Genomic DNA, 10,414 nt, shown 5'->3' with positions numbered 1-10,414 from the left:
TGGGTGGCTGCAGGGACCTGGGATGTCTGTCCCTGTGCCAGCCCTCGGTGCCTGCTTTTTTGGGGACAGCTGCCCGCCAGGTTCCTGCTGCCCAGGGGGTGAAGTAATGGCTGTCCTTGCATTTCCTGAATCTATAGCTGGGATGGGAAAGCACTGCACCCATCCCAGCTGTAGCTACATTTTGGGAGAAGCCCAAGTCCTATGCCCCCAGCCTGAACAGTGACCCCCATCACTTGCACGGCCCTCTGGGACCTCCCTAACCAATACTTGGGCACCATATGTGGCATCTGGTTTGAGGGTGACGTGCAGTGCATCTCTTTTCTACCAAAGTCTGACCAGGAACTTGGGGGTTATTCTTGTGAGGGACGCTGTTTATATTGAAAAACGAAAAAAAAAGCAAAATGCAAAAAACACAAACATCAAAATACAAGACCAAAGGCCATCTAAATTTCCTCCTGGGAAATAATTTGGTTCAGAGAATCCTCGTGGGTTGAGACTCCATCCCCACCATTCGGCGGGGCCAAGGGTGTGGAGGCTCAGTGCTGTGACAGCAGCAAAAACCCCTCTGCATCCTCTCCCTGCCCCAGCACTGGGGGTCTGATCCTCCCATTTTCACGCCACATCCCAAGCCCTCAGGCACCACCTACCAGCTGCTGGGCGCTGTTTCCCGGCGGGATGGCAGCTCCTGGAGGGGCTCTGCAGCCGCGTGGTGCAGCTCCCGGTGGATCTCTGCCGTGGCCTGCAGGGATGGCTGGGAGCAGCTCCGGGGCCGAGGGGGCTGTGCCCGGGCTGGGGCTGGGCCCGAGCTCACCTCCTGCCTCTGGACCTGCTCGTAGGAGGGCAGGCTCTTCTCGTAGGGGCTGCTGGCCTCTGGCTTGGGGCAGGGGACAATCAAGCTGCAGGCAGAGGGGTAACAGGGTGCTGAGCAGACCTGGACGCCATGGAGCTGGGAGATGCTCAGGCACATGCACACAGGGCTCCATCACCTGAGGGAGAGGCTTTAGAGGCCACCAAGGCCGTGTCACTGCCCACACCAGCAGCAGAGCCAGGGGATGACTGCAGGAACACCCCTGGATGCTCTGCATCCCCCAGCATCACTCAGTCCCTCCCAGCCTGATCCCTGCTTGGCACTTTGTGCTGCAGGACACCAGGTGCAGCTGTGCCCAGTGTCAGAGCTGCCCCAGGGCACACATCACCCTGCTGTGGGACCCACCCTGTGTCCTTGTGTGGCAGCACCGTGGGTTTGTGGTCCAGGAACCGCTCGGCCTCGAGGTCGGCAGGGACGAACGTTATCTGGGGGAAAAGAGAGGCAGAGCCCAGGGCTGTGCTGGGCAGCACAGGGACCCAGCCCTCACAGTGGGGAGAGTGTCCCTTCAGCTGGGCTTAGGGTCTTTCCCCACCCTGTTTGGATGTTTCCCTTGGAAAGGGCACTTCTGAGGGCAGTCAGTAAGGAATGAATGAGCCCAGCACAGCCCTGCTCTCAGTGCCTTTCACACGTGTCCCCAAGCCCAGAGGGAGTCCCAAGGCCCACACAGGAGGTCAGTGGTCAGGGACCACACCGAGGGTGTCCCATCCTTGAGCCTCCAGCACGGTGGCAAAGCCACATGTCCCTCCTGGCTGGGGCTGAGCCCAGCTTTGAGGGGCGCTGCTTTCTGCTCCACCCCAGTCCCACAGAGCACAGCTGCTTCCAGAGGTCCCAGCTGGTCCTGGGTCCCGAGGTGGCTCCCCCACATTCTGGAGGGCAGCCACGTTGTTGATGGGCCACCCAGCAGTCCCAGATCAGTCCTACAGATGCCCTCTCCTGGAAAAAGCCCATTTCTGCCAGAGCCATTCCAGGGCGGGGACGCGTGGCTGCGCTGCGTGCCCGCTGTGCCCTCTGCCAAGGAGACTGCCAGCCGAGGGACCCCCCGACCTCCACGGCCACCACTGTCCCTTCCCAGGAGCCCTGGGAGCCTGCCAAGCCCCAGAGCCCAGGGAAGGGCTGAGTGGGAGAGGTGAACACAAGTTTATTTCCTTGGGATTATTCCCTGCTGTCTGCTTGAAAGCAAAGCCCCAGGCTCAGGGGTGAAGGAGATGGGGCACATCCTGCAGGCATCAGCAGGGCAAAAACCTCCCAAAACAATTCCCCTTCCAGATTGCTGCAGCTAGCTTCCCCTGGGGAAACTGAGGCTGCATATCCACAGCAGCCAGAGCCCCCCAAACCCAGCCCTTGAGCCCCCCAAAGTTCCCAGCAGCAGCAGGAAGGATCCTACCTTTGGGTAGCACTGGCACATGCTCCATGTGATGCCCACGGCTACCAGCAGCACTCCCAGGACACAGAAGGTGATGTAGTACTGGGGCTTTTCCATGCTCATGATGAACATGCCCAGCATCACCAGGAAGAAGCCCAGGATGATGAAGCCATAGCGGAAGGTCTTCTCCTCTGCCATGGGAGAGATTGTGGGAAGCCCGTGCACCTGAGGCTGCTGAGCACACCTGCAGCGTAAGGCAAGGAGTGGTTTCTCTCTCCAGAGGCTGCCAGGAGCTGCACGTCGAGCTGGTCCTGCCCAGGGCTGAGCCAGCCAGTTTTTAATGGGTTTGTAATGAATGCAAACACTCCCCCGCCGTTCACACTCCAGTGGAGCCACCCGGCACGTGGCCGGGTAACCTTCCCTGCAGCACCCTCAGCCAGCCCCACACCTTGGGAAGGGACAGGAATAACCTCCCCTGCAGCCCCACACCTTGGGAAGGGACAGGGATACCCTTCCCTGCCAGACCCCACACCTTGGGAAGGGACAGGGAGCACTGCAGGGACGGGGACCTGCAGACCAGCTGGTGCTGCTGGGATTTTCCCAGCCCTGGGCACTGGAGCTGGACTCAGTCATAAATCAGAGGTGGCACAGCCCCAGGTGAGGGGGATGCCAGGCCCAGTGAGCTCTCAAGGGCTGCGGGGCTGCAACAGGAAAAGAGGGAGAGCTCCGGGGTCGTTTTGGAGGCTGGGGGGTTTGGAGCAGACCCTGCCTTGCTCTGGCTGAGTGCTAAGGCTGCCTCACTGAGCTGTGAGGGAGGAACTGAAGCCAGAAAAGCATGGAGTGAGGTTGTTCCACCCAGGGAGAGTAAAGACAGAGTGTCCCTGTGCCCTGTGTACACTTAGGTTGGAGCCGGGGTGTTAAAAGGTGTCTCCTTCCCACCACACATCCGACAGCCAGACAGAGTTTGTTTTGATTTATTCCCTTGATTTATTCCCTTGATTTATTCCCTTGATACACCTGGTTTATGACAAATAATTCTGTTACAAACAGTGTGTTAGACGTGGCTGTGGCCACTGTGCAGCCCTGCAGGGCCACGGGGGCCCAGGGCAGCGCTGAATTTTGTGGGGATGCAGGCCCTGGCAGCAGCCCCTGCTGCAGCCGGCCTCTCCTCTGGGCAAGGCTGCACTCCCAGCCGGGGAGGGCAGGCAGGAGGGGGCTGTGCCACTCAGGATGGCTTTTCCAGGAGGCTGCTGACACGCCAAGTGCCCTTGGGTGCTCTGAGCACAGGCACGGCCCACTGAGCACGGCCAGCACCAAGGGAAGTGAGGCGTGGGCAGTCGGCATGTGGGGAAACAAGGTGGAGAAGGGATGGAGACAGGGCTGGAAGGGGCATTCACAGGGAAGTGAGCGGTGCAGACAGAGCTGGGCTTTCTGCGCCCAGATTACTCAGCGTGCTGCACATTTATTATTGAGTGGGCAGGCCTGACAGGAGCTCCCCAGGGTGAGCAGGGAATGCAAAGCCTCCGAAACCAGCAGTGCTTTTATTAAAAATATGAAAGCTTTCAAACATGCCAGCTACCCGCGATGCTCTGAACACATCTCCCAGCGCCGGAGAGCCGGGCAAGCCGGGCTGACCCTCCCCAGGGCTCGCCCACCCTCCTCTCGCCCCGTGCCGGAGGTTTGGGGCTCAGTTTCCAGCGGGGGGAGCGGGCAGAGTCCCGGGCCGGGCTGGCGGCGCTCAGAGCCCCCGCACGATGATGCTCTCGATGATGTTCTCGTAGCTGGGGGGCGGCGTCGCCTGCGGCTCCCGGGGCTGCGCGGGCTCCAGCCAGGAGGGGCTGGGGCGGAACAGGGCGCTGTCCGAGGAGCTGCGCCGCCGGCCGCCCTGCCAGCCCTCCTCCTCCTCCAGGTAGCGGTACAGGGGCGGCGTGAGCTCCTCCTTCCTCCCCGGCGCCTGCACGAAGGCCGGGGCAGCCTGCGCTGGTCTGCAGCTCAGGGCTTCTTCATAGCTGGGGATGGCGCTGGAGTCCCAGGAGCTGCGAGGGGAGAGGAAGAAACCCAGCAGTGCACACCATCAACATCCCAGCGTCCACCTGGGGCATCCCAGCACCCCTGGCACATCCCAAAACCCAGCTGGAGCATCCCAGCATCCAATGGAGCATCCCAGCACCCAATCAGAGCATCCCAGCACCCAAATGGGGCATCCCAGCATCCAACTGGAGCATCTCAGCACCCCTGAAATATCCCAGCACCCCACTGGAGCATCCTAGCATGCCTGGAACATCCCAGCATCCAACTGGAGCATTCCAGCATCCAACTGGAACATCCCAGCATCCAACTGGAGTATTCCAGCATACAATTGGAGTTACCCAGCTGGAGTATCCCAGCACCCAGCTGGAGCATCCCTGAGCATGATTAACTTGTACTGGGGACAGCACATGGGCAGGTTTTGCTGGAGTGTCATGGGGTGACCATGTCAGCTGCTTCCTGGCTTCCATGAGGTTTTTAAGATGGTCCCAAGGGGCAGAAGAGCATCCTCATCATGCTCAGCCCCTAATTCACCCCCGAAGAACAGAGGCTGCTGACAGCTGAGGGGGGAATTTGGCACAAGGACCAGGACAAGCAGAGAGACCCCATGGTCACACCCGGCTCCCAGGCCAGCCAGAGCCCTCCCTGCCCTGGCCAAGCCTGCTGCCACTTCCAGCAGAGCTTTCCTGAGCAAACACAGCTCGTGCACGGGGAAAACCTCTGACAACCTCTGCCCTGCTCCTGGCCCTGCTTGCTGGGCATGCTGTGAAACCAACTCATCCCTGCAGGTGGAAGCCAGCCCGGTGTGCTGGGGAGCAGCAGGCACAGCTGGCCCAAAGGAAAAGCCCTGTGCTCCACAGGGATGGCCCAAAGGAAAAGCCGTGTGCTCCACAGGGATGGCCCAAAGGAAAAGCCCTGTGCTCCACAGGGATGGCCCAAAGGAAAAGCCCTGTGCTCCACAGGGATGCCTCCATGGTGACCTTGGCAGATCCCTGTCCCAGACAGACCACCCCGGGCTTCTCTGCCAGGGATTTTGCCAAGCAGCTGAGCTTGCACAGGAATGTCACCTTGGAAATGTGGAGAGGGGGGGTTATCCAGCACAGGATGCTTTGCTGGGGCTGGAGGAACTGCTGCAGCTCCAGCACTGCCAGGGTGCTGCATCCCATCCAGCCAGGGAGCTCAGGGAAAGGGACATTCCCACAGGGGCACAGCAAAGTCCCTCCCTGGGACAAGGATCCCCCCCAGACACCCAGACCTGCCCTGAAGCTCACAGATATTCAGAGATGGGCTCTGAAACCCCTGGAGAACCAGGAACGTGCCTCCCACTCCAGCTGTGTTTGGATGGTTTAATGTCCTGAAGAGTTTCTCTTAGTGCTGCTTTTCCCCAGAGCCCCATTTCTGCTGGAGCCAGGATCTTTGCTGTGACCCCACAAAGCAGCACTGGGAAGGGCTTCCACAGCAGCCTCCAGCAGAAAAAAAAAAAAAAAAAACCAAAAAAAAAACACAAACCCACAAAAAAAACCCAAAATCAAAAACAAAAACAAAAACACAAAAAAAAAAAAAAAAAAAAAAAAGGGAAAAAAAACCCAAGCAAACAAACAAACAAAAAAAACCACCCAAAACTTTTAAATGAAGAAGGGGGAGCAAATCTCAGGCTCACACTGGAAGATCCAGGGGACCTGAAAAGCAGCAGTGGTGTTCAAGGCAGGGCAAGGAGTCTTTCTATCCCTTGAAACTGGCTTCATAAAGGACCCTCTGCCTACATTCCTATCTTGATGCCATCCCAAGAATTACTTTCCCTATTTTTTTCCATATTATTTTTCCTTTTTTTTCCATATTATATTTCCTTTTTTTTTCCCCAATATTATTTTTCCTCATTCTTTTTCTAGGAAAAAAATGCCAAGACTTAAACTCCCTTGTAAGCAAGACTTTGCTTCCTTTAAAGGCCTTATAAACACCCTCATCCTCACAGAGCATCGCAGGGCTGCCAGGCCAGCACTGGAGCTCTGAGTGACCTCGCCCCACGCCCACATCCAAACCTGCATTGGCCAGAAAACCAATGAATTCTTCTGCTTGGTGGCCCTGCTAAGGAGATGTGTCAAGGGGCACGGAGAGCTGGGTGCAGGGCAAGGAGAGCTGGGTGCAGGGCAAGGAGAGCTGGATGAAGGTCAAGGAGAGATGGATGAAGGGCGAGGAGAGCTGGATGTAAGGCAAGGAGAGATGGATGTAAGGCAAGGAGAGATGGATACAGGGCAAGGAGAGCTGGGAGCAGGGCAAGGAGAGGGTGGCAAGGAGGGGATGGGCAGGCAGGGTTGACATTAATGAGCAGGAGCATCTGCTCGGGGGGCAGGAGGAGAGCGCAGAGCAGTGCTGCTGCCGCTGTGAGCTCACCAGCCAGCAAGGTTCAGGCTCAGGCACAGCCAGAGCCATCCTCCCCCTGTGCCCAGCCCGGCGCCGGCAGGGACGAGGCTCCCACCTGCAGTTCCACTTCTCCGCGGGCTCCGCCGTGAAGTACTGCAGGTCCCGGGGGAAATGGTACTGGTAGCGCCGGGACACCACCCTGGCGTTGGCCATCGCTCCACCAGGCGAAGCAGAGCGTGCCCGTGACCAGCAGCACGGCCCCCGTGATGGTCAGGCCGTAGCGGAACGAGGCGGCGGCCATCCTCCGGGAGCAGCGATTAGCAGGGGACAGCACCGAGGCAAGGCATGAGAGAGCCTGCAGGACAAGAACGGGACAAGGCTTGAGAGGGAGAAACTCATGGAAGACCTGCCAGAGAGAAAATGACTGGGCGAGGAGGTGTCCGGGGCTTGCAGACCCTTTAGCCACCATCATCATCATCATCATCATCATCATCATCATCATCATCATCATCAATCATCATCATCATTATTATTAACAATAATAACATTAATAGTAACGTTAATATTATTGTCTTTTTATTATTTTTATTTTTTATTTTATTTTATAATTATTAATTATATCATTATTTTATTTTTATTATTTTTATTTTATCATTAACAATAATGTTAGTATTATTATATCGTTATCATTTTTATTATTTCTATATTATTATCTCTGTCAGAAGGGGCATTTCCACCATATCAGATAGAAAGAAGAGCAAAGTCAGCACCAGGTTGAACCCATAAACTTCCCAACAGCCTTGTAAAAACACCCCAATTTTCAAGGAAAAGCACAAAGGCAGGATGGACATCCCAGCTCCAGGCTCTCCCAGAGCTCTTCTCTTTGGGTTTTATTCCAAATTTCCTCCCAGACCTGGAGGAATGCCAGCTGGGTTTCCTGGGCTTTCAAAGCATGGCTTATGGAACGGGTTGGAGAGAGGGACATAAATTTAAGACGTCATCACTTCCAAATTATCAGTGTGCCTGTTTTCTCCTCCAGAACAGATGACATTGGAAAAATCTGCTCAATCTTCATCCACATGAAGTTTGGCACACAAAACTTTGCTTGCCTGGGGCAGCTCCAGTGCAAACTTTCTCAAGTTCCTGTCAAGATCGATCCTGCAGGTGTTATCATCATCTTCACCCTCCCTATCAGGGTGGTTTGGGGTTGGTTTGACAACCAAACAGGCGAGGTAGTGCCACATGTTCCTGCTGGGTGGCTCTTCTCAGCTAAACGTCACATGCAGAGAGTTTCCCTGGTGCTGGAAAACCTGGGGAGGGGGAACTGGTTTCTGATCTCCATCCCCATTGCTTTCTCCAGCAAACAGCAGGCATCTGCTCCCTGAGCTTGTGCATCCCCAGCTCCCACCTAACCAACTAACCAGGGAGGGAGAGAGGTCCCCCCCATCCCCTCTGCTCACTGCCCAGCAAGAAGATGCAGGCTCAGCTCCCACTTCTCAATGGACAAAAAGCTTTGGACCATGTGGGAATGAAGCACCAACACCCCCAAAGAGGTTCAGTCCTGGGGGGCTGTGCTGGGAAGGTTTGTCATGGTGGCAGTGCCAGCGGAGAGCCTGCATATCAGGGGTGGCCAGGGCAGAGGAGGTGGTGGACAGGTGAATGACCCACACTGAGCTGTCACCTTTGCCTTCATCACTGTACCTGTGTGTCAGCAACAGGACCATGATGTGGTGGCTTTGGTCCCCATTCCTCCAGGCAGGGCTCATCTCCTACAGAGGGGTCCTAAATTGTACCCTGAGGTCTGAAAGTGCAGAGCCAGAGCCAGGCAGGGAGCAGAAGTCCAGCAAGGACTTGGTGCCATCAAGGTCAGGGGGAATTATGTTATTTCAAGGTGTTATTTATCAGATGGGCTCGCTAAATGGAAAGCCAAATTACCTCGTAGTGAAAGAGGCACTACCTGATCTAATCAACATTTAATGAAGGAATCTGATGAGAAATGAGATTTGGGAAAGCTGCAGGAGTGGGAGCCCCCAGCAGCTCACTCCAGCTTTGTCCCAGGGTCACAAGCCCAAGATGCCACCTGGGCTGGCTGTGGCCAGTGGCCATCAGCCGGGAAGGCAGTCCTGTTCCTGGGCTGGGAAAAGGCAGAGCTTCCCTGTGTAGTGGGGGCATGTTTGGATGCTCCCTCCTGAAGCGCAGGGGCTGAGCTGAGATGGAGAAGAGACTGCTGGAGATGGTGTTAGATGCTGTCAGGGGTCAGCATCCCCAAACCATCACTGAACATGAGCAGGACACAGCAGAAGAGCTGGACTCGGGTTCCCTTGCATCAGGAGATGCTCAGGAGAGCACAAGGACCCCACTGACCTGTGAATGCAGCTCCTTTGCTCAGCAATGCGTTTTCAGGTAGAAATTTCAGCATATTGTTTAAAGAAAAAACAAAATCACCCAAAGAACCCCTACAGCAAATCTCTCAATCCAGCTGTGTGGAAATGTCAGGTCACTCCAGACTGAGACGCTGCACTGCAACTGCACCAAGAGCTGAAACGTTCACCTCCTGCAACAAGCACTCTCCTCATTCTGGGGTCAGACAGGTGAGGTCTGGGAGATGCCCTGAATTCCCTGGTGAGCTTTAGGAGATGCTGTGATTTCCCCTGCCTGGGCACGGGGAATTTTGCAGCCTCCAGCACTGAGCACATCTGGGAGAGCTGGCAGCGAGGGGGAGGAGGAGGGAAGGAGGAGAAGCCTCCGATGGAGGAGCCTCTGGGAGGTGATGGATTGACAGCTCGAGAGAATAAACTCCTCTCTCTCTCTCTCTCGACGCACCCAGCGCGGCGCGCGGGGAGCTCCCCCAGCCTCCGCGCACGGGTCCTGGGCTGCCACAGCTCTCCCCAGCCTCTCTGAAAGACCCGCGGTGTTTTCTCAGCACAGAAAATGCTGGAAGAAGAGCCTGGAGGAGCAGGGAGCGAGGTGCGAGGCTGGGGCAGCACCTCAGGCTCCCGCAGCCTCTCCCGGCTCCACTCCCGGGGAACTCAGCATCTGCACAGAGCCAGATGTGGCTCTCCCTCCCCACGAGCATTCCCAGCACAAGTTTTCACGGAGCCGCAGCAATTGCCGGCTCTCAAACGCCCTTCTCCACTCTCCGAGCCCCCCTGACATTTTGTTCTGCCCTGTCTCCTCCTCTGACCTACTCTGAAATAGTTTTCCGGGGAATAGATTTGCACGTTTCATGTACAAACAGATAATGTTGATAGTTTACATAGTTCCAGTAAGCGGCTGAGAATAGCAGCCCCCATATAAAGTTATGCAGATGGTGATTCATAGGGTCTACTAAGCATTACTCAGAAAAACGCTCTTTTCAAGCAACATGAGAAAAGAAAAGAGTTTTGAACCTCTCCCACCGCCATCAAGCAGAAATCCACCTCCACACCCGTCCCTCCACGGCACTTACAGTCCGTCCTTCCGTGCGGGGCTGGAGACCTTTAACCACGGAAGAGGAACAGAAGAGATGCACAGAAGAGATGCGCCAAACAAAGCGTGAGCGCGTCTTTAAGGAGATCCCTTCCTGCTTTACCCAAATTTGCTGTTTTGTTGTGACAATTACCAGGGAGGGTTTGCTCCCCGTTCAAAGCAAAGTTACAGTGATGCCTTGGAAGAGCTTCCAAGAACTCCGGTGCGCTCATCCTGGCGAGGCAGGTGCGGACAGAGAAGAGCCCGTGTGCCCCCCTTTGGGGCCGTGCCTGAGCCCCGCGTCCCCTCCCCGGCTGTGCCCGTCCCCGAGGCAGCCGCGGGGTCTC

General features: G+C 56.2%; 2 protein-coding genes across 2 annotated transcripts in view; both read right to left on the bottom strand.

Moving 5' to 3' along the window:
* BSND (barttin CLCNK type accessory beta subunit) overlaps nt 1-2,429 on the bottom strand; it is a 2,734-nt gene extending 305 nt beyond the window's left edge. Inside the window, exons 1-3 of the mRNA XM_005423004.1 lie at nt 2,253-2,429; nt 1,214-1,293; nt 648-896 (exon numbers count right to left, since the gene is read on the bottom strand). Coding sequence (XP_005423061.1) covers nt 648-896; nt 1,214-1,293; nt 2,253-2,429 — 506 coding nt within the window. The remainder of the gene's footprint in view (nt 1-647; nt 897-1,213; nt 1,294-2,252) is intronic.
* Nucleotides 2,430-3,290: 861 nt separating this feature from the next.
* The window catches only part of TMEM61 (transmembrane protein 61), a 12,117-nt gene continuing 4,993 nt past the window's right edge, over nt 3,291-10,414 (bottom strand). Inside the window, 3 exon segments of the mRNA XM_005423003.3 lie at nt 3,291-4,267; nt 6,736-6,828; nt 6,830-6,975. Coding sequence (XP_005423060.2) covers nt 3,970-4,267; nt 6,736-6,828; nt 6,830-6,975 — 537 coding nt within the window. The 3' untranslated portion in view covers nt 3,291-3,969.

This window comes from Geospiza fortis, unplaced genomic scaffold, assembly GCF_000277835.1.
Source record: "Geospiza fortis unplaced genomic scaffold, GeoFor_1.0 scaffold396, whole genome shotgun sequence".
NCBI classification, from domain to species: domain Eukaryota; kingdom Metazoa; phylum Chordata; class Aves; order Passeriformes; family Thraupidae; genus Geospiza; species Geospiza fortis.
The sequence above is the reverse complement of the archived record's forward strand: the minus strand, read 5'-3'. Positions and strand labels throughout refer to the sequence as shown.